Genomic DNA, 22,241 nt, shown 5'->3' on the forward strand with positions numbered 1-22,241 from the left:
ACCATCCCAGAGCTGAGAGATAGCTGCGCCGCTGTGGCTCACCAGTCGGCAGTTCTCACACGCTCGGCTAATACCCATATGGCTATAACGTGTCAAGGCCAGATTAATCCACGCAATGAAAATAAAATAATCTTTAATAAGAATACTAATCACCAGGCCTCAGGGAGCCCAGAGACCTGGAGGCTGGGCCGGGAATTAATGGCTGAGACAGATGGAGCAGCTCTGGGCTGGGGCTCGGCCCTGCCTGTCGACCCGGGGTGCTTCCGGAGCCTGCGTGTGGCCGGGTGTCGGGCCGCAAGCCAGGAGGGGCTCCTGCCCCTGCCGAGGGCACCTTGCCCAGGCCGCCTGTCAGGCCAGCAGCTGCCTGCGGCCCCGGCCACCTCTCTGCTCTCCCCCGCAAAGAGCCGGAGATTTGACAAATAAGGTGTCCGCCGGTGGACAACCAAAGGAAATTAATTCTAAATCAGATTTTAAACACAGTCAGGAAGGCAAAAGAGCTTGCTGTTCCTGCTCCCCCTCCGAAATGAGGCTCTGATATTTATAGAAAGATGATTAGGGCCGCGAAGGGTGATTTATATTCTGCGTCCAGGTGACAGGAAGGACGGCAACCAGGACTTCAGACTCTGGGCTGCTGCCCTGTTGGGTGATGTGCTGAGAGGCCCTTCCCCTTTCTGGGGTGAACTGGGGTGCAGGGGGGTGCTGGGAAGTACAGCCTGGTGTGGGGAGGTCACTGGATCCAGAGTTGTGGAGTTTGGGGAGCTTCCTCTGGTCAAGGAGTCGGGAGATGTGAGATTCTATCAACCACCCCTCACTGTGTGCCCTTGGGCTAGTCACTTCACTTCTCTGGGCCTCCAATTCCCCAGTGGTAAACTGGACGAGCCCCACATCGCTCTGACATTTTTCCATGGGTCTCTGAGGGCTGAGTGCAATCTAAGCAAGACCTCTAAAGAGCCATGTGACCTGCTGGATCCCTTATCCCAGGCTATACTGTCTTCTGCAAAATCAAGTACTGTCTGGCCACCTTCTGAGGGTACCTCTGAGGGCAAAACCCGAGGCAGGGATGGCAGCTGTAGAAGGGGGCCTGGCCGCTACTGTGGGTCTCAGGCTCTCGACCCCTGCTCCTGTCACTAGAAGGACAAGGACTCAGGGCTGGGTGAGCTGAGACCCCTGACTCCATGCCCTTCCTCTCCTTAACTGCTTGCTGAGAGAATTGCCCAAAAGGGATCAGGATGTCCTCAAACCAGGCAGGGGCCCCATGGACCTCAGGAGATCTCCTGAAGACTCCCTCAGGCTGGGCAGGGGCAGCCCCAGCTTGCAGATAACATCTCAAGTATCCCAGGAAAAGTACCCCACTCTGTTCCCTCCTTTGCCCCAGGCCATCCACTAAGGAGCCGGGCAGCTCCAAAGAGGTCAAGGGCTTCTCCAGGGGTGGAAAGGGGGACGAGGCGGGGCTCTTGGACCTGGCTACCACTTGTGAAGGGCCTTGGTTTGGGACCCGTGCTGCCCTTCCCAAATGAAGTTATACAGCTACAGAAGCCACCAACGGGGCTGAGAAATGTCTTTCCTTGTGTGACTTAAAACAGGCTTTCCGTTCCCAAATCTCACTGCCTGCAGTGCACTATGAATTAATATTTTTTATAAAACCTGTAATTATCTTGAAACTGGCATAATTATGTTGTATTATGATTTAAATGTAAAATTCAAAATATGCTGCAATTCCCTAACTCCGCTTTGGCATTTCTTTTTATTTGTTATTGACGTGGCAGCAGCGCCAGGAAATAGGAGTGGCCTTGGCCTCTCCTAGCCCCCGTGAGGTCCTGCCACTCAGGCCCTGGGGTTTCCACCCAGCCCCACCCCTGATGTGCTGTGAAAATTGGGCAAGATACATTCCCTCTCTGGGCTCTGCTTCCTTCCTCTGCCACAAAGACTGTGGCGTTACCTGAGGCCTCCAAGTGAGGTCGTGACCCCAAAGACAGGAGGGCAGGTCTCCTTCCTACAGACAAATGTGGCTCAGTGCACCCGGGACAAATGATTGCCGTATTTGTACTCACTGGCTAAATCCAGAGTTGGGGATGGTGGCTGACCCTGAGTGCATATGCACCGGCCAACCAGCCAGATTGTTATGACTTATGCTGTACCAGTTACTAACCATCCATCCGAACGCTACCCCATGGAGGAGGGAAGTGGGGCTTCGCAAAGGGCGTTGTGCACAGAGGAAGCCATTGAAGAATGGAATCAGGCAACCTGGGATCAGATCACTACTCTGCGACTTAAATTGAGAGGCCTCAGTTTTTCTTATCTGTAAAATGGGACTATAATACTTAGCTTAGAGGACTGTTGTAAGGATAGGAAACTGCTAAGTCCCCAGAGGCAGGGACTCCCTGTACCTGTATCCCCAATGCCGGGACACAGTAGATGCTCAGCAGAATGGATAACTGTTATAACATCAAAGACGAAAAATCATCACTAAGGTCCTTCATTATCCCCATCAGAATGATGTTTGGAGCAGCTCTGGCGGGCAAAGCAGCCAGGGAGACGCTAAAAGCCTGTATCTGGCTCAGAGCAATATAGACCTGTCTTCAGGCTCCAGCTCTCACCAGCTGTGAGGCCTAAGCAGGTGACACTACCTCTTACACCTCAGCTTCCCCATCTGTAAAATGGAGTTGTGATACTTGCCTTGCTGCAATGAGCAAATGAGCTGGTATGTGATGCATCCCACCATAAGCTGTGAAGGCAATAGGGGTGTTGGTTGTTTTTCTTCCCCAGTGCAAAGCTGAGCCATACGGGGCTGTCTGTGACAGTAGCCATGAGAGGCTTGTGGCCTGGGGAGCCTGGCAAACCAGACTGCAGAGGGCAGAACAAATCCAGAAATGGGCAAACGCCACAGAAGGTGCTTTGGGGTTTAGAGCTCAGGACAGGAGAAGACTCAGAAATTGGGGATGTGAAACAAAATTTCTTAAGAAAACCAGATAGCGGGTTGGAGGCGGTGGCTCACACCTGTAATCCCAGCGCTTTGGGAGGCCGAGGCAGGCGGATCACTTGAGGTCAGGAGTTTGAGATCAGCCTGGCCAACATGGTGAAACCCCGTCTCTACTAAAAATACAAAAATAAGTTGGGCGTGGTGGTGGGTGCCTGTAATCCTAGCTACTCGGGAGGCTGAGGCAGGAGAATTGTTTGAACCCGGGAGGCGGAGGTTGCAGAGAGTTGAGGTCACACCATTGCACTTCCGGCCTGGGCAACAAAAGTGAAAACTCCATCTCCAAAAAAAAAAGGGAGGGAGGGAGGGAGGGAGGGAGGAAGGAAGGAAGGAAGGAAGGAAGGAAGGAAGGAAGGAAGGAAGGAAGGAAGGAAGGAAGGAAGGAGAAAGAAAGAAAAGAAAGAAAAAAGAAATAAAAGAAGAAAAGAAAGAAAGAAACATCGAGCCTCTGGGAAGGGCTGGAAAGGGCCTGGTGACTGCAGGGAAGATCCTGGCCCCAGAGATCTCTGGGCAAGACGGCTCCTAAATGGAGCCAGCTGGATTCCATCCCCACCTGTTATTACCTGAGGCTGTCAGCCTATGTCATGCCCAGTCCTGTTAGTGCTTAGGGGCCTTTCCCGCCTGCCTGCTGGGGGCAGAGGGATGGGTGATGAGGACTAAAGATCCCTCTCACTGTGGTCCCAGGGCCTGTGTAGTAGCAGCAAAAGGCTAGGAGCATATTCCCAGCGGCTAAGGGCACCGTTCCAGTTGTCACTAAGGGTATCTGGGGACAGGCTCTTGTCTCTCTGATCCCTGCATAGGAACATCCCCCTCCCTTTCACCTCCTCTGTCTCCTCTTTTGAGATCCAACGATCTCAAAAGCCAGGCTTCACTGTGCCCCGGGAGCTGAGCCACCATGTGCCCAGCCACTGGTGAGACCAAAGAAAACAACAGAGAGAAGCTGGGCCAAGACCAGGAGCAGCTGGGCACCTGCTGTTTGTCCACACAAGCTTGCTTAGTGTTCCCTGCTCTTGGGGTGCCCGGCTGAACAGACTCCCCCACATGCACACACACATGCACACACACATGCACACATGCACACATACTCATGCACACATACACCCACATGCACGTGTGCACACATGCACACACTCATGCACACATGCACGCATACACTCAAGCGCACATGCACACACATGCATACATACACTCACGCACATATGCACACACATACACACTGATGCACACATGCACACACATGCACTCATGCATACACTCACACACATGCACACACGCACACACTCATGCACACGTGTGCACACGTACAAAGTCACACATTCACTCACGCACACATGCACACACATACAATCACGCACACATGCACACATACACTTGCACATATACACACACGCACACAGACTCATGCACACATGCACACAAACATGCACACACACACACGCACACACACACATGCACACACATGCACACAGTCATGCACATGCACACACACTGCACAAATACGTGCACACACTGCACACATATGCACACACACACTCATGTGGACACGCAAACATGCACACATACACTCACACGCACATGCACACACACATACATACACACGCACGTGCACACTCACGTGCACATACACTCACGCGCACATACACTCACGTGCACATGCACACACTCAAGGGCCATCATGCACATATGCACACACGCACATAGACACACACACGCACAGATACACTTGCATACATGCACACATACACTCGCACACACATGCACACACATGCACACGTACACTCATGCTCACAGAAACACATACACTCACGCACACATGCATACACACACGTGCACACACATGCATGCATACACTCATGCACAAATGTACACACATGCATACATACACACACACATGCACACACACATGCATACACATTCGTGCACACGTACACACATGTGTACATACACTCACGCACACATGCACACACGTACCCACACATGCATATGTACACTTGCACACACACATGCATACACTCACACCACCTGGGCCTAGGCTCCCCCGTCTGCATGCCCTGCTCCTGGTCTGACACAGGAACCCAGCAGCACACCTATGGGTACAGGTGCCACCCTAAGTCATGGCCCAGGGGCTCTCTGCTCGCTGTCTTCCTCCACAAGGCCCTTGCCTGTCTTCTAGCACAGGTCGCTGATAAGCTCCCCCTGAACAGAAGCAGCCTTTTCAGGGCCCCAGGGACAGGCCCAACCCAGACTGTACTCCCCGGGTGCCCCTGGCTTTATACCCCTCACTGTGCTTATTCACCCAGGGCCCAGGTCGCACTTCCCTCTACTCTACAGGTTGGAAGTTCAGTGTTTTCGAGCACCAGCTCTGGAGCCAGACTTCTGAGTTGAAATCCCAGCCCTGCCATCCCCAGCTGCATGACCTTGGGCAAGTTGCTTTGCCTGTGTCTCAGTCTCCTCATCTATAAAACCAGGATAATAGCAGTTCCTATGTCATAACGCAGTGGCCAGGATTCAATGAGTTAATACTCGCAAAGTGCTTAGAACTATGTCTGATCTGAGTTAGCCCACGGTATCGTTCCCTAATCCGGGTAGGAATCCCATAGCATACCCAATTGCACAGGTGCCTTTAGCTGGTACCCCCCGACAGAAGGCACCGCCTGGCTGGAGTCTGTTTCCCTCCTTCTCCCCTCCTCTTGCTTCCACGTCCTTTCCCAACACACGGACACAGGTGGCCTGGCGTATTTGCTGATGTAGGAACACTGGAGGTTTATCCATCTTCCCAGGGCCTGTGTGGGCCACCCAGGTGCCTGTGGGCTCTGACGTCCCCCCTCACACCCTGGCAGTCCTGCCCAGCCCAAGCGCCGCTGCCGGCTGACCCATGCCCAGGCCATGGGCGCTCACCCACACAGGCATCCCGCCGCTCCTCGTAGCCGGCACTGCACACACATTTGCCGATGGGCACCAGCCACTCGCCCTCCGCACTGCAGTACATCTTGGGCGTGTCCCGCTCCTCCGAGTGCCGCACGCACTGGCCCCGCACCTCCACCAGTGAGGAAGAGTCAGCCCCCGTCACTGCCTCCGAGAAGGCAGCCAGATTGCGCACCATGGCGGGGCACTTCTTATAGTAGATGCGGAGAGAGAGGATGGCCAGGCAGGCACCGATGTCCTGGAAGGCCAGGTAGAAGCCGCGCTTGCTGAGGGGACCCACACCGCGCACCTCCGTGTTGAGCTTGAGACGCCGCACACCAAGGTCGGCACCTGTGAAGCTCTCGTCGGCCGCAATGGTGTCGATTTTGAGGAACTGGCTTTCTTGCGTGCTGGCCCCCAGGTCGCGGTCCGACTCCAGGTAGTAGAGGTTGAAGGTCTCCTTGCAGGTGCCCAGCACGCCGGGCATGCTGTTGCAGTCGCGCAAGGTAAACTTGATCTCGGCATAGACGCGCCGGGCGCCGTCGCGGGGGACCCAGCTCGTGCGCAGCCAGTTGTTCTGGTTGGGGCTCATGACATTGCACACCTGGTACGTGTGGATGGGCTGGAAGGACTCATCCACCTCGTTGATGGAGTCCCACTGTGGGCAGAGAGAACACAGCCACTGAAGCACAGCCAGCACCTCACCTTCTTTTGCCAGTGACCCTGTGTTTTGTGCTGGGAACGCTGGGGAAAAAAAGACAAAGGAGCTGGCCTGCTGGTGGACTGTCATAGCTACCAGATGCCAGGCCCCCTGAAGACGTGATCTCGCAGAGGGCCACAATCTAAAGGGGAAGTGTTATTTACTAACTCTTGAGATGAGGAAGTAGAGGCTCTGACCTGTGAGCCACACGTGTGAGGTCATGTCGTTATCGAGCAATGGCTGGATGGGAATCGGGCCTGCCTGATGCCAAAGCTCTGCCCTCATTTCTCTGTGGCTCCTTCTATCTTTCTTAGAGTGGGAGGACTTGCCTGGGGAAGTCAGTAAGTCCAATTTCCGTATCAGTTGCCAGAGGGATCTTTCTAATATACGAACCAGATTATGCCTTGCCCCCACCTCAAATCCTTCAGCAGCCTCTCCTGCACTGCTGCTTGTTGAGTGACTGCCTGATCCACAGACTCCCTCCACCCTGCTCTTCTTGCTGTTTCCCTGGGCTGGCCTGGGTCCCACTCAAGGGAATCCCAGGATGTGAGAAAGTTGAGTGTAATTGCTTCTGTGCTGCCTGCTGGCTGGGCAACAGTGATTTCGAAATAAACCAGACACTCTCAACAGACTGAAAAGGTAACCCATGAAATGGGGGAAGCTATATGCAAATCATGTAGCTGATAAGGGATTAATATCCAGAATACATAAAGAATTCCCACAACTCAACAACAACAGAAAGGAAACAGTCCGATTAGAAAATGGGCAAAGGACGTGAACAGACATTTCTCTAAAGAAAATATTCAGATGGCCAAATGAAAAGATGCTCAACATCGCTAATCATTAGGGAAATACAAACCAAAACCACAATGAGATACCACTTCACACACATTAGGATGACTGTTATAAAAAATAATAATAATAAGACTGGATACGGTGGCTCACACCTGTAATCCCAGCACCTTGGGAGGCCGAAGCAAGTGGATCACCTGAAGTCAGGAGTTCAAGACCAGCCTGGCCAACATGGAGAAACCCCATCTCTACTAAAAACACAAAAATTAGCCAGATGCAGTGGCGTGTGCCTATAATCCCAGCTACTCGGGAGGCTGTGGCAGGAGAATCACTTTAACCTGGGAGACGGGTTGCAGTGAGCCAAGATCACACCACTGTACTCCCGCCTGGGCGAGAGAGCGAGACTCCCTCTCAAAAAAAAAAAAAAAAAAAAAAAAGATAATAATAAGTGTTGGCAAGGATGTGGAGAAATTAGAACCATGTGCATTACGGGTGGGACTGTAAAATAGTGCAGCTGCTGTGGAAAACAGTATGGCAGCTTCTCAAAGTGTTTAAAATAGAATTACCATATGATCTGGCAATCCCATTTCTGGGTATATATCGCAAAGAATTGAAGGCAGGGTCCCAAAAAGATATTTGTACACCCCTATGCATGGCGGCATTATTCACAATAGCCAAAATGTGGAAGGAACCCAAGTGTACGTCAATGAACCAGTAGATAAGCAAAATGTGGAATATACCTATAATGGAGTATTAGCTTTGAAAGGGAAGGAAATTCTGATATACCTTAAAGACATGCCAAATGAAATAAGCTAGAAACAAAGAACAAATATCGTTAGGATTCCACATATATGCAGTACCTAGTCGGATTTAGAGAGACAGAAAGTAGAACGCTGCCTGCCAGGGGCTGGCAGGGAGAGGCAGTGACTGTTTAAGTGTGCGGAGTTTCCATTTTGCAGGATGAAAGGAGTCCTGGCAGTGGTGGTGGTGATGGCCACACAGCAATGTGAATGCACTACATATCACCGAGCTGTGCACTTAAAAAGGGTTAAGACGGTAAACTTTACATTATGTGTATTTCATCAGAATAAGCAAGCAAGAAAGAAAGATACCACAAACACTCCCTGTCCCAAGTGCCCCAGGTCCACCAGACCAGGCAGTGCCAGGTGATAAGCCCAGGGAATTCAGGTGGGTAAGACTCCCAGGCCCCTCCCCAGCCCTCCTGGGTGTGGGCATCTGTAGTTTACCTGTCAACCTGGCACTGCACTGAAGCAGTACCCTCCTGCAAGGGTGGAGGTCTGCAGAAGACAGGGGAGGGGACAGCCCTAACTTCCTCAGTTGCTGAGCACCAGCTGGCCAGGAGCAGTCCTTGCTGAGCTGACTTCAGGGACTCATGAGGGCCCCGAGGAGGAGCTGGAGGACGAGGGCAGAGGGAGGGTTGGTCTCTGGGCCCCTGTCCTGGTTCCTTCACATATGCAACACCTTGACCTTCTTCAATTGTCCTTGAACGAGAGAGCCTATTGCTTAAAGGGAGAGGGGGGCTTCATGACCAGATGCTCTGAGAACCTGTGGAATTCTGGGCTTATTCCACAAGTGCTAGAGAGAAGGTCATGGGCATCTCAAGTCTTTTCCTCCCCATCCCAAGCCCCTCCATCTAGTCTCATCTTGATCCTCAGTGCCCACATCTGTAAAATGGGACTCAAGCAGGCCCCACTTCAGCTAGGTTTGAGAGGATGCAGTGGGAAACTTTCTGCAAAGTGCTTAGCTCAGGCCTGGCACAGGAAGGCACTTGACAAATGGCCCGAATATGATACTGAACTGACAGCATCTTCACAGCCCACCGCGCCTGCCTCCAGGGACCATGTGGGAAGATTTCCTGTTTCCAAAGGGGTCCCAGGAAGTGCGATCCTCACCTGAAAGAGTTTATGCTTCCGAGTCTCCCCAACCCAAGAAGGACCCCTGCTCCACACCCCGCTCTGCTGTCAGAGGCTCCAGGCAGCGCAGCATCATATCTGGGGTTAAAGTCATTGTCACAATTAATGGAGCACCAAAGAGCCAGCCAGCTGCTCCCTGTCTGTTTCCTGCCAGGGACCCGGATAAATTAATCAGCTCAATCTGAGTCTACTACAGCTGCCCCACCGGGGCCAATGGTCTGGCCTAGCCCTGCCAACCCCAGGAGCTGCTGCAGATGCCCAGAGTGGCACAGACTCCTGGAGGTCTGGTGCAAGGGCAGAATCAGCCCTGTTCTTGGCCTGGGGCACCCCCACCCCATGCTGGGTGCCACTCCCATCTCCGCTGCTTCTCAAGCCCAAAAACCGACTCTGATACACTGCTCCCCCAACTCTGTCCTCCTCCCAGATCAGAATGCAGTGAACCAGCTGTGCAGCGCTTGCTGAGGCACGTCCCTTCTCTGAGGCTTGGGCTTCTCTTCTGTAAAATGGGGTAGCGAACGCCTGCTCCTTCCGTCTACTCCAGGGGGTGCAATGGAAATTAACTTGCCCGCTTACCTAAAGCAGCATTCGTTAGTCCATGTTAATTAGCCAGAGCAGGCGGAGCACGTCCCAGCCCCAGCGTGCAGAAGTTCCCGGGAGCAGAGGGAAGGACGCAGCCTGATGAAGAGCAGAGGGTCTGGGCCAGACCTCCCCGTCTTCGCAGAATTACTTCGCCTCTGAGAGCTTTCAGTTTCTCGTTGGTAAAACGGCCTTTTCATGTATCATGCCATTGGTGGCACTGCACGGAGCAGTTCTAAGATTGTCCCCATGTTATAAATGAGGAGGTGGAGACGAAGTAAGTGATCTGCCTGAATCACACTGACTACAGGAGGTGGAGCCCCCGTTCATCAGGACCCAGCGCCCTGGCCCTTCAGGTTCTGCACCTGTCTGACAATTGTGTAACATTTCTGAGGCTGGAGACTGCCCTGGGTGACCCTTGTCCTCAAGCTACTGAATGGACTCCAGAGTCAGAGGGATGGATAGAACCTCAAGGACCATCTCCAGAGGTTCCCCCTACCAGCTGAGCAGGAGAATCACCTGGAAAGCTGATTATTTTTTATTTTTATTTTTTGAGACAAGATCTCTCTCTGTCACCCAGGCTGGAGTACAGCGACTCACTGGAGCCTCCACCTCCTAGGCTCAAGCTATCCTCCTACCTCAGCCTCCTGAGTAGCTGGGACCACAAGCGCACACCACCACGCCCAGCTAATTTTAATATCTTTGTACAGAAAGCGTCTCACTATGTTGCCCAGGCTGGTCTCAAACTCCTGGTCGCAAGCAAGCCTCCTAAAATGCTACACTTACAGGTGTGGGCCACCATGCCTGGCTCCCTGGAAAGCTTATTAAACAGAAGATTCCCAGGCCCTTCCACAGACCTCCTGGATGTGGAACTCTGCAGGCTTCACCTGCTAGCCTGGCACAGGTTCAAAGTCTAGAGTCTGGGAATCAGGCATGTCATTCCAGCCTTCCCTCCTCTCCGAGAAGCCCCAGTCTCCAGGCCCCCTGGTGATGGCAGGTGGTCCCTGGCTCAGCAGAGAGTGCAGGCTTGCCTCCCCATCTCATGAAATGGTCACAGAGTAGGCCTTACTGCCTGCAGTTCAAAGGTGGCATAAGGGACTCACCACAGGCTCTGGGCTCAGAGAGACCCAAGTTTAAGTCCCGGCTTGCCATCAGCTGGAACCTGCCTGATGATGGGCAAATTACTCCTCGCTGCGCTGAGCCTTAGCTTCCTCACCTGTGAAGTGCGGTGGCTGCACCCACCTCAAGGATTGGTTGTGGGGAGTGATGAGATCATGCCTGTGACCTGCTCAGAGCTCAGTGAAGTTGCCTGATTTGTTCTAACTCGTGAATGCAATGCCAGAATGCTGAGCTATGCTTTATAGCGCCCTGCACGAAAACCCACCTGAGACTGCCAGTGTGAGCATCCAAAACACGAGGCCAGCCATGCTCCCCACCTGCTGAAAACCCTGACAATTCCTCGCTACCCTAAACACCAAGTCCGATGCTCTGGGCGGGATAAAGACACCCCAGGATAAAGACATTCAGGGGAATGCCAACTCAGCCAACGGCCATGCAGTGAGGGAGGAACCAGGATCCATCTCCTCATGGGTGGAACCCTGACACGGGGGCCAGCTCACTGCACCAAAGCCTTCCACACCACACTCACGCGGGGAAGATAGCCACACCAAGGAGCATTTTACAGAGCGGGGGACTGACACGCTGCGAGGTAAAGGGACACCCCAAGCACCTGGCCTCCGTCCTCGGGCAGTGGTGCTGGCTCAGGTGATGAGGGCTTTCTCCAGGCTCTGGGACCTGGAGAGCCAGGGCCATGTGGCCCGCCCCCAGCTCCCGGGAGCCCGGTGCATGAGGGTTGATAACAGGCTCAGCTCACTGCTGCCTGGTGACCAGACTCCCAGAGAGAGAGGAGTGGGGCCATGTCTAGACTTCCAACCACAGGCCCCCCACAAAAGGCCCAGATGAAAACTCTACCCAAAGTCAAGAAAGGCCCTTCACAAGTGTAACTGTTGGTGGCATCATCATCATCATTATTAATATTATTATCCCTCTGTCCTCATAGCCATAGAAGCTGAACGTGGACATGACAGAACTCAGGTATGCACCATGTGCTCGTGTCCGTGGCAGGGATGTGTGCATCTGTGTGTACGCGCACGCGTGTGTGTGCATGTGTGTGTTTCTGAGCACCCTGGTGAGAGGAAGTTCATGTGACGGTAACTGTGTGCGATAATACACGTGAGTAACAATGCTAAAGATCATTATAAAAGCCTACGTTCATTGAGGGCTCACCCTGTGCCAGACTCAGTACCAAGACTGTGTCATCTGCTCTCGCCCTGCCGCAGACCTAGGAGGTCATCACAGGCTTGTCCCTTTCTATAGATGGGGAAACTGAGACTCAGAGAGGTGAAGTGGTGACCCAAGGCCACCTGCTTGTCAAGGGCAGAGCCGGGATCTCACCAGGCTCATGGGCTCACTCCTACTCTACTGCCCTGCCCCCGCAGGATTCAGAGAAGAGATGCAGAGGGACAGGGCAGTGCAACCTGCTCACTGCAGCTCCTCCCCAGGAGGATGGGGGCATGGCCTGTGAGCACATTACCCACAGCGACCTGAAGGCCGAGTCCAGAGTCACCATGGAGGCCTGGGAACCTGGCCACTTGGGGAGACAGACAAGCAGAGACTCCAGAGGTCGGAGGACTGGTGAGGCCAGGGCAGCTGGGAGGGAGGGAGCAACCCAGAAGGCAGGAAGGCCTGGCTGGCCTTCTTTAGTCCTGGCCTGGCACCTCATGAATCTGTAGGATCCAGCCATGGGGATCCCTGGATCTAGGGCCTCAGACTTGAAGAATCAGGGATCTGTTGCCAGGGTTGGTTCCGTAATCTCAAGGGTCTGTATGCACTAAACTGTTAAGAGATCAGCAGCACTAACTGCTGTGTGCCCTTGGGTAAGTCTCTTGACCTCTCTGGGCCTCTGCTTCCTTTTGATCGATCTCATGCAGACTCTGTGAGTGGCAGCCTCTCTCCGCTCACAGGGGGATGACATTGTCCCCACTGCCCGTCACTTACACCATGAGCCGGATACGTGAGCCAGCCCCAGTCCCCGTGGATGGTCGATGTGTCCAGCAAATTCACTGTAAAACAGGAGACAAGAGGGCATCAGGCCCCTGTAACCTCTCCCCAGTTCCTCAAGCGCAGCCTGACCCAGCTATACTGGTCCATTCTCAGCCCCCAGCACACAGCTCACACGGGTCCCTCTGCCTGAATGCCCTTTCTCTCTTCCCCTCTCCTTGAAGGCCCAGTTTAAGTTCTCTTCCCTGAAGCCTTCCTCTCACCCTCTTGGCCAAAAAGTAATATTCTGAACTCCCAGAGCACAAGCTGTTCCAAGTGCCAGACATCCTTGGTTGCTGGCACAGTGGGATAGTTAAGAGGTGGGCTCGAGGCTGGCAGGCCTCAAAATCCCAGCTGTGCCACTTAGGAGCTGTGTGTCCCTGGGCAAGTCCCCTCACCTTCCTGAGCCTCCACTTCCTCCTCTGTAAAATGGGGTAATAACGATTTCAGTCCCACAGGGCTTTTGTGATGATGACCTGACCCTTGTCTCCTATAGGAGCCATGATGGCATTCAAGGTCCATGCTGCAAAGTCATACCTCCCATCGGAGGACTGGCCCCAGCTTAATAATTACCCTGTTCCCCCAGCATGGTGCCTGGCAGCCAGCATGTCCTCTGTGCACATCCGGTATGGAGGGGCTTGGGGGATAAGAGCTGCCTCTTAGTGAGCACCTATGTGCCAATATCTGCAAAGGGAGCTTGAGATGCCTCATCTGCGCCCCCGCACAACAACCTGAGAGGCGGCCATTATTATCTCCATTTTACAGATAAAAGAACCGAACCTCAGGGAGGTCCAGGAATGTGCCAAGAGCTCCACAGGTGCAGCTGGCAGGGCTGGCATTCGGAGCACTTGCTTTAGCAACTGCAGGCCATCACCATCCCTAGATGCTCGGGCCTGAGAAGCAGAACCTCTGGGTAGTCTCCACAGCGGGAAAGGAGCACTGGTCCAAAGGGCAAGTCACTCTAAGTCAGGCCCTCTGCAAAGGAGAGCCCGCAAGCTCAACACGGGAGGGAAAAGAGCCATCTTGGGGGTCAGACATTCCTGGGCCCATGTCTCAAGGCAGCTACTTATTAGCAGGTAACCCTCAATTTTCGCATCTGTAAAATGGGTTCATAGTACCTAAGGGTGGGATGAAGGTCAGGAAAGTATGCAAAGCCTGGAGCCAGGGCTGGTCCTCAACAACACTAGTTTCCCTTCTCTAAGTCCCTCGCCCCCCGCCTCTCTCCATGTCCCTTGTGATCACTCCCTCATTTAAGGTGATACAGATGCATTATGCTGTTTAGAAATCAGGGCTCAGGCTTTAGCCGTCTCTAACTGCTGTGTGTCCTTGGTTAAGTCCCTTCACCTCTCTGCTTCCTTTTGGTTAGCTGGTGATTGCTATATGAGAGGCTCTTGGCTCCAGAGTCCCACAGCTTTCCCTTTCACTCTGCCTTCCATGAACCTCCTCTCCCAGCCAACAGCCATGGGCTTTTAATCACCCCAGTCAGCGGGCTTGGGCAGGTGACGGGGGTTAAAGATGGAGCCCTCCTGGAACTTTCCCGCAGGCGGCTGGGTGTCTTTCTGCCTGAGATTTGCATAGCTCTAAGCCTGCCCCTCAAAGACGGGGACAAGTGTCCTCAGGAAATGCTGGAGTGAAGATGCTCTTATTTGCTGATTTTTTCCTGCCTCTCACCCTCCCCACCCCACCGTCAGGGACCCTGGAGGAGGCCGGCTGGCGTGGGGCTGGCAGAACTAGGGAGGGGTTCTCTGTGCTTCTCCCTGCATTCCCCTCTGGGTCCCCAGGGGCCACCTGGGATCAGGGGACAGAGCGAATGTCCGCAGAGGGACGTCCCCCTCCGCAAGCCGGCCCCACACCAGGGGCAGAGGCAGAGAGAAGGCTTCCCGCCTCCCTCCCTCCCTCCCTCTCAGGCAATGTGGAGAAAACTGGGTCAGGCAAGCTCTCTCCTCCTGCTGGCTGGTGGGAGGGGGAGGGGGCTGCACTGCAGTTTCCCCCAGACCAGCAAAGCCGAGTTTGGGGACACGGTGAGGGAAGGACACGTATGGGCCCCCCTGCCCCATCCCGCATCTCGGACACAGGTCTCGGGGTGACTGGGCCCCTTCCGTGACCTGGCCTGGATGCAGCCCAGACTTGCCCCTACCCTGGAGCCACCCGAGTGGATATCCACCGTTTAGGATTCTCCCCCTGGAGCGTGCGGACTTCAGGGCCTGCAGACACCGCTCTCCAGGCCCTGCCCTCCCCGGGGAGGCCCCACCTTATCTGCAGCTGATTCCTGATCAACCAGCCAGGGGGCTCAGATAATCCAAAGATAAGTCAAAAGTCGATTCTATCGGCCTCAGGAAGGGCTATAGGATTCCAGAGCTGTTTGTTCCAATTCATTCCAGACCCTTCTCTGTCCCTCCCCTCCCTCCTCTTCCTCTGTCTCCATCTCCACCTTCCCCATCCATGTCCCCTTGAATGGATGAAAACGCAGGGTGTCCCTTGAAGGAAGCCCCAAGTCCACAGGACGTTTGATGAGGGCTGAGAGAACGCCAGCATTAGGCCCACCCAGCCTGGGTCTGGGTCCCCTTGGGAATTCAGACGCTCTGGTCACCGCAGGGGGCCTCTCTCCTGCCTCTTGCGCTGCCGGACTGTGAAGCCAGTTCTCCCCTGTGGGCCCATCTCCCCGCTTACAAACCAGGGGGATTGGACTCCATGGTCTCCCAGGGCCCTTCAGTGAAGTGAAGGGCTTAACCCCTCTGCCTCAGTTTCCTTATCTGAAAGATGTCCATAGGCATCTCTCCTAGGCCTATCTGCCCGGGCTGTTCTCAGGGGATCAAACCGGTCCCTCTCCTGCTCTGGGAAACACAGATAACTCCTAAGCCGCTCCTGTTGGACTGTGGAAGGCATTATGCGATTTCTTTTTTTCTCCATCACCGTCGCCTTCCCCCATTCCATTTCGCTGAGACTAATACTTAAATTGATTTACATTCCCTGAGGACACAGCGCATGATGGTGAGGCTGGAGAATTCGGGGTGGCCAGGGGATGTCAGCCAGGATTCTGAATGCCTTGGAGATCACCTCGAAGTGGAGGATAAACCGCACCAGAGAGCAATAAGCGGCCTTGGGCCTGGCAGGGGTCGGGGGCCATCTCTGCAGGTGTGGGGCCCTTCCTGGGCCCATGGTGCCCCAGCAAAGGCTGTGAGAGTGGCCTGGTATAGGGGTATTTGGCCAGGCTAAGGTCCTGTCACCTTTGCTAGACCCAGCTGGGAGCAGAGCCCCCGCTCCCGAGTTTCAACAGTCTCCTCGGCTGGCACTGGTTGTTCTGGACCAGCCCAGGGACAGTGCTGGAGAGGACTCCCAGATGCGCCACATGGAACTCAGGTCCTAGGTCTCCACCCCATGGCTGTCTGACTCACGTGGGTAACCTGTGCCTGGCTGTGGGTACCCTGCTGCATTGATCGGAGAGGGCGTGGACTCTCGCCCTTGGGCTACGCCTCCCTTCACCCGGGACACAGACTTCCCCACCTGCCTCTCTCTCTAGACCCTGCCTCTTCCTCAGCTGCTGGCCCCCACCCGCTGCACAGGTCCCCTCCCCAGACCCATGGTTTGTCCTTGGCACAGGAGCCTGGTCCAAGCCCCCTCTTCGAGGGGCTCTGGGGCTACCAGCCTGTGATTCCAGAGGGTGATGGCTCCTCCCCAGAGAAGAGAGTTGAAGCAGGAGGTTGGGGGTGCATCACCCGGCTCCCAGCGCCTCAATGGAGGTCTCCTCAGAGCCTGCTGGGCAAACAAACTGCCCACTTCCCTCCACCCACCCTCGGAAAGCCGTCTTCTCAGGCGCAGCTCCCAGGGCCCCAAGGCCTCTTAGATTCCAACCCTGCCCCCTTTCCTACTCCCCAGCACCCCCCAACCCCAGACCTCTCCCGGTGCCTGGGAACCTGCCTCTTGTTACATCCACCTGGCCCTGCTCTGCCGGCATCTCACCTCTCGCCACCCTGCCATGCCCCTCCTCCATGCTGGGTCCTGGGCTCACGGGAGACTATGATTTTATCTGTGTCTGTGCGTGTTTGTTGGTGCACATGCATTTCCATGGGCATCAATGCAAGCAACGGGCTCCTTACATATGTGGTGTGATGTATATATGTAGACACAGAGTTGCATACTTGCATGTGCATGCATCTGTACGTGCATGTACATGTGTGTTTGTGCTCATGTGTACTGGCTTCATTTCTGTGTGTGTGGCTGTGGATGTTATGTGGGGTGGGGAGACTGACCACACACGTGAGTCTCTACAGGCCTGAGTCACAAGTGTGAATCCCAAGTAGCCTGTGTGTGTGCTTGTGCGTAGGGTGGGACCTCGGAGAGCTGTGCGTGAAGGGCAGATCTGTGGTCTGTCTGGGCGTGGAAGAGCAGCACTGGCTCTGGAGTTCGCTCACACCTGGAAGTTCATCCTGGCAGGGTGAGGACCCAGCTCTGGTCCCTGGACATCATCAGCCCAGGAGCCTGCCCAGAGATGCTCTGGCTTCCTTGGGGCAGAGCTGTGGGAACAGAGGAGGGCCAGGGCAGGGATTGGGGTGCGGGGAGTGGGACCCAGGGAAACCTCCTGAGCTGGATGGAGCTGGGGTCTCCAGGGAGCTAAGGGGTGTGTGGATGGGAGGCTTGGGTGCTCCCTCTCAGCTTTTCTCAGCCCCCACCACCAGAAATCATTTCCCAGACCTTTTTGGTCCCAACGACTCAGTGCACCTTCCCACCCCAATCCTTCCTCCCACACGGGGCCCCAGAGTGACCCTGCCATCCCAACCTTCTCTGACAAGACTTTGCTCTCTGGGGCCTGCCTACCTCAGTCTCTCTGTGGCCTCCCCATCCCCCAGCCCTCTCCTCCCCAAGCCGCTCCCGCTGCCCACGAAGCTGCCTCTCCTCCAGTTGGAACTTCCCTGCCCTCGCTTCTTCTCCCCAGCCCATCGCCAGACTGTGGCCCTCGGGTCCTGACCCCTCTCCCAGACTCTCATTCTCCGCCCCTCCTTCCTGCCTCCCCTCAAAGCCCGTCCTGCTCTCCGGGGTCCCGTTTCTCAGCGCCTGGCTCCTGTCTCTCAATGCCGTCCCCACCCCCTTTTCCTTCCGACCTCTGAACCTCCTCTCCCATTCTCCTGTCTCTCCATCCCTAGTGTCTACCCCCACGTCCTCTGTCCCCAACCCTCTTCCTTGCCCTATTTCACTGTACCCGTTCCTCCTTACCTCTTCTCTTGTCTTCTGTCCAGTCCTGTCCCCTTGTCCCCGGCCCTCAGTTTTCTGTCCCCAGCTGCACATCCGTCAGTCCTGTCTCCTGTCCTTTCCCACTGTCCCCCAGTCCCCGGTACCTGTCCCTCTTCCTCAAGCTGGTGAGTTCCCATCTCCACCGCTCTGTCCCTTAATCCCGGGTCTCTTCCGCGGTGCCGCCCCTGCCCCCCGGGCCGAGGGATCCCAGCCGCCTTGGAGCTCAGGGTCGATGCAAAGGAAGTTGAGCCGCAGGCAGCGCGCGCCGCGCCCCGCGCCCCTCGGCCGCCCCCGCCCCACCGCCGCCGCCGCTCACCTTCGCCGCGCGCCGCTGACACGCAGGTGGCCGCCGCCGCCGCGGCCGTGACGACCCAGAGCGCGGGGGGCAGGCGGCCCCGGGCGGGGGCCATGGCCGGGCCGGGCGGGCGGGGGCGCCGCGCACCCTCAGGCTCGGCCGCGGCGGCCCGCGCGTCGGGAGGGAGCGCGCTCCCTCGCTCTCCGCACACCCGGCCGGGCGCACACCCCGGCGCACACGCGGCTCCCAGCGCACACGCGGGCACCCGCGCCCGCCGCCGCCGCCGCCCCGGGCGGGAGCCGGCCCGTCACGGCGCCGAGCCAATCAGCACCGAGGCGGGGGGGTGGGGGACACGGAGCCCGCACCGCGGCCACCCGGCCCGCGGCCACCGCCGCCGCACGTGCTCACGCCCACCCTCCCCCGGCTGCGGGCACCTTCGGGGGCGCGCCCCGCGCTGCGCACGTGGACTCAGGGTCCCAGTGCGCGAAGACACCATCGGGACGTCCCGGCGACACCAGGACCAGACCCACCCACGGATTCCCTCTGTGGACACACGCGCGGGCCGCACATCCACCCCACGCTCGCTCCTGCACGCATGACCCCAAACACCGAGTACCTCGTGTGGTGACACACTCCGATGGATGCACACTAGTTCATGGGCAGAGGCTCAGAGACGGCTCAGAGGCACTTTGAGGTGAAAAACCAAAAAAACACCAAAACCAAAAGTCTTTCCCTTTCCCCACTCCAACGACTTGGCATTTAGGGACCATGGGGTTTTAGGGAGGTCTTAGACTGCAGTGGTCAGGAGGGCAGGCTCAGGGACCAGGAAGACAAGTGTCCTGCTGTGTGGCCTTAGGCAGGTTTCTTAACCTCTCTGAGTCTAAACTTTCATGTCTGTAAAACAAGAATACCAGTATCGATATCCTAGGGTGGTTGTAAGAAGTGAAGGGACCCAGGTGGAACTCCTGGCAGACAGCCGGGTGCACAGCCAGGTGGCCAGTCATTACAGCTGTTCTCCAGTGAGGCGGACTATCATTCCCTGCTTTTCCCTCCCCTGATCTTCCCTGTCTCCAGTTCCATCCCCCAGAACTAGTTTTGGGCTGTGACGGGAGGACCGGGATATAGGCTGCATCCTGGGGCCTGCTCCGCCACCCTCAAGTCCCTCACACACCTGGTGGGCCAAGCAGTCCAGGAAGCATGCAAGGTACCTGCAGCCTGCTGAGAGGGTGGATGCCCACGGGAGCAAGTGCCTGATCTCTTCCCACTGCCGTCTGGCACAGACCATCGTCCAGCCCCCTCTTCCTTCGCTGCCAGCTCCCGTGGTCACCGTGGGGTGTTGCAGCCATGGCTGGAAGTTACCTAGGATGAGAAAGGCCATTTGGGGAACATGTACCCTGAGTCAGACCCTGCTCTAGGGGCTTTATAAACTCGCTCCAGTTTAAGCCTCACACAGCCCTGCAGGGGTGGCACACCTAAGGAAACAAAAGCTCAGAAAGGCCATCATTTGCCTTAGATCACACAGCTGGTTGAATGCCAGAGAGGTACTCAGATCCACAGCTGCTTGGCTCCAACACCCATTTCTTTCCTCTGTGTCTTTTTTTTTTTCCTTACAGAAAGGGGGAAGACAGTTCCATAGAAGCCCCTTCCTCGCACCTCAGGTGGACTGCCTCGCTAATGTAGTGAGCCTCCTGTGACCAGAGGCATTTAAGCAGATACTAGCTGAAATTGTTCAGATATGCTATAAGAGGGCAGGTGAGTACAAAGCAGATTGGACTAGACCCAGAGTGGCAAACTCAAACGCCTACACCCTCACGGAGCCTGCTAGGAGAGTGTACCCAGATCCAGCCAACACTGCTGGTGGAAACGTGTGCCATTTTCTGCATTTTCAAGAACAAGTTGTCTATCTGGAACTTTTATGTGATACCGCTTGATTTTTAAGTTTGGCAGCTAATGTAAACATTTTAATAACACCACAGTGTGGGCAGACCTGTGAGTGGAGTGACTATAGCTCACAGACCTCTGGGCTGTGATTCAAGGCTCATCAGATAGAAGAATCCATGGCTGGGAATTCACTCCTGGAGTGTCAGAGAAGTGGGCAGAGGAGAGGCAGATAAATGCAGACAAGGCAAGGCATAGTGGCTCACGCCTGTAATCCCAGCACTTTGGGAGGCAGAGGCAGGAGGATCGCTTGAGCCTAGGAATTTGAGACCAATCTGAGCAACATGGCAAGACCTCATCTCAACAAAAATGTTTTTAAAATTAGCTGGGTGTGGTGGTGCACACCTGTGGCCCCAGCTACTCAGGAGGCTGAAGCAGGAGGATTGCTTGGGAGGCTGAGGCTGCAGCGAGCCATTAGTGAGCTGTGATTGTGCCATTGTATTCCCACCGGGGAGACACAGCAAGACCCCCATCTTGAAAAAGAAAAGAAAAAGAAAAAAGAAACGCAGACAGTATGCAGAACACAGTCACAAGCAGTCCTGGGCATTCCCTACTCCATCCCAGGTTCGCAGAAAGATCTGTTGGTGGAGACAGGCTTTGCTGGGGGTTGGGGTTCTGCATCCCCAAGTGTATGTGGAGCCAACCAAATTTGGGTTTTGCCCATTTTGTAGGTGAGGAAACTGAAGAAAGCCAGGTTTTCTGGACCTGGAGAGTCCTTGACGGACTTGGTGGGCATGAGGGATGGTTCTGAGTCAGGAGTCTGCTCTACATTCCAAAGCTCTTTAGCAAAATAAGGAATTCATTTTGCCAATGTTCCGTGGAATGCTAAGAGCAACATGCTTTCAGCTGTCTCCCTGCCCCCTGTGAAACTCCCAGGATGCCCCAGCCCAGGTGTGCCCTTTCCCCCGGGTCTCTCCCTCCCACCCCTCCCCTTTGCTGTTCTGGGTTTCAAAGGGGCAACTTGCCCATCTGCCAATGGGAAGGAAGAAACTCCTAGAGGGGCAGGTGGTCTCACCGGGCTCTTGGGGACATGACAGTTCCATAGGAACACAGTTCCATAGGAAGACAGTTGACCTTGCATCTGTTGACTTAACCTTCCATCCTCCCTGAAGGGTCAAGCAGTACAGGGCTGTGAGGAGAGCCTCAGAGGGGGACTGGGACAGGTTCCCTGCTGGGGCAAATCTTCCCCAGCTCCACCACAGCACTGCCAACACCATCCAGGCTGGACTTGGCACGTCTTTTCTCATTGAATCCCCGCAATGCAGAGATTTCACCCATTTTAAAGAGAAGCGCAATGAGATTTGAGAGGACTGATGGGCAGGGAGCCCTGTGAGGTGCGTGGGCAGAATCCCTGATGCTTGTGGCTTCTTTTGTCTCTTCTCGCCAACTGGATTCTGAACTGCTTGAGGGCAGAGTCCATGGCAGGGTCCTGGCTGGGTCCCGCTGGGTCCTCCTGGTGCACTGTAGATGCTCCAGGAACGTTTGCCGAGTGACTGAATGAGCAGCCATCCAAGAGGGCCACACTCCACAGGCCAAGTATGCCGGGTGAGCATGGCTAGAGTTACAGGACAGGTGGATAGCTGGTCAGGTGTGCTAGCTGTACCTGCCAAGTGGGCTTGGCCTGAACCCTACAGGTGAATCTGAACAGTGCTCTCCCTTTCCCATCAGCGCATCGGGACCTTGTTCTACAAAACAGGTAAGCTAGGGGCAGCGGCGGGCAGAGCTGGGCTTGGCAGAGCGGGCCGGCCTCTGAGTCAGTCCTTCCCCACTTTCAGACTCCTCCCTGACCCATGTCTT

The 22,241-nt window shown here is 55.3% G+C and overlaps 1 protein-coding gene across 1 annotated transcript in view; it reads right to left on the bottom strand.

The window, feature by feature from the left end:
• The window catches only part of EPHA8 (EPH receptor A8), a 39,488-nt gene extending 20,867 nt beyond the window's left edge, over positions 1 to 18,621 (bottom strand). Inside the window, exons 1-6 of the mRNA XM_073008020.1 lie at positions 18,194 to 18,621; positions 17,798 to 18,041; positions 14,668 to 14,770; positions 13,381 to 13,404; positions 12,941 to 13,005; positions 5,876 to 6,539 (exon numbers count right to left, since the gene is read on the bottom strand). Coding sequence (XP_072864121.1) covers positions 5,876 to 6,539; positions 12,941 to 13,005; positions 13,381 to 13,404; positions 14,668 to 14,770; positions 17,798 to 18,041; positions 18,194 to 18,621 — 1,528 coding nt within the window. The remainder of the gene's footprint in view (positions 1 to 5,875; positions 6,540 to 12,940; positions 13,006 to 13,380; positions 13,405 to 14,667; positions 14,771 to 17,797; positions 18,042 to 18,193) is intronic.
• Between the last annotated feature and the right edge of the window lie 3,620 nt (positions 18,622 to 22,241).

Source organism: Chlorocebus sabaeus, chromosome 20 (assembly GCF_047675955.1).
Source record: "Chlorocebus sabaeus isolate Y175 chromosome 20, mChlSab1.0.hap1, whole genome shotgun sequence".
Lineage (NCBI taxonomy): Eukaryota > Metazoa > Chordata > Mammalia > Primates > Cercopithecidae > Chlorocebus > Chlorocebus sabaeus.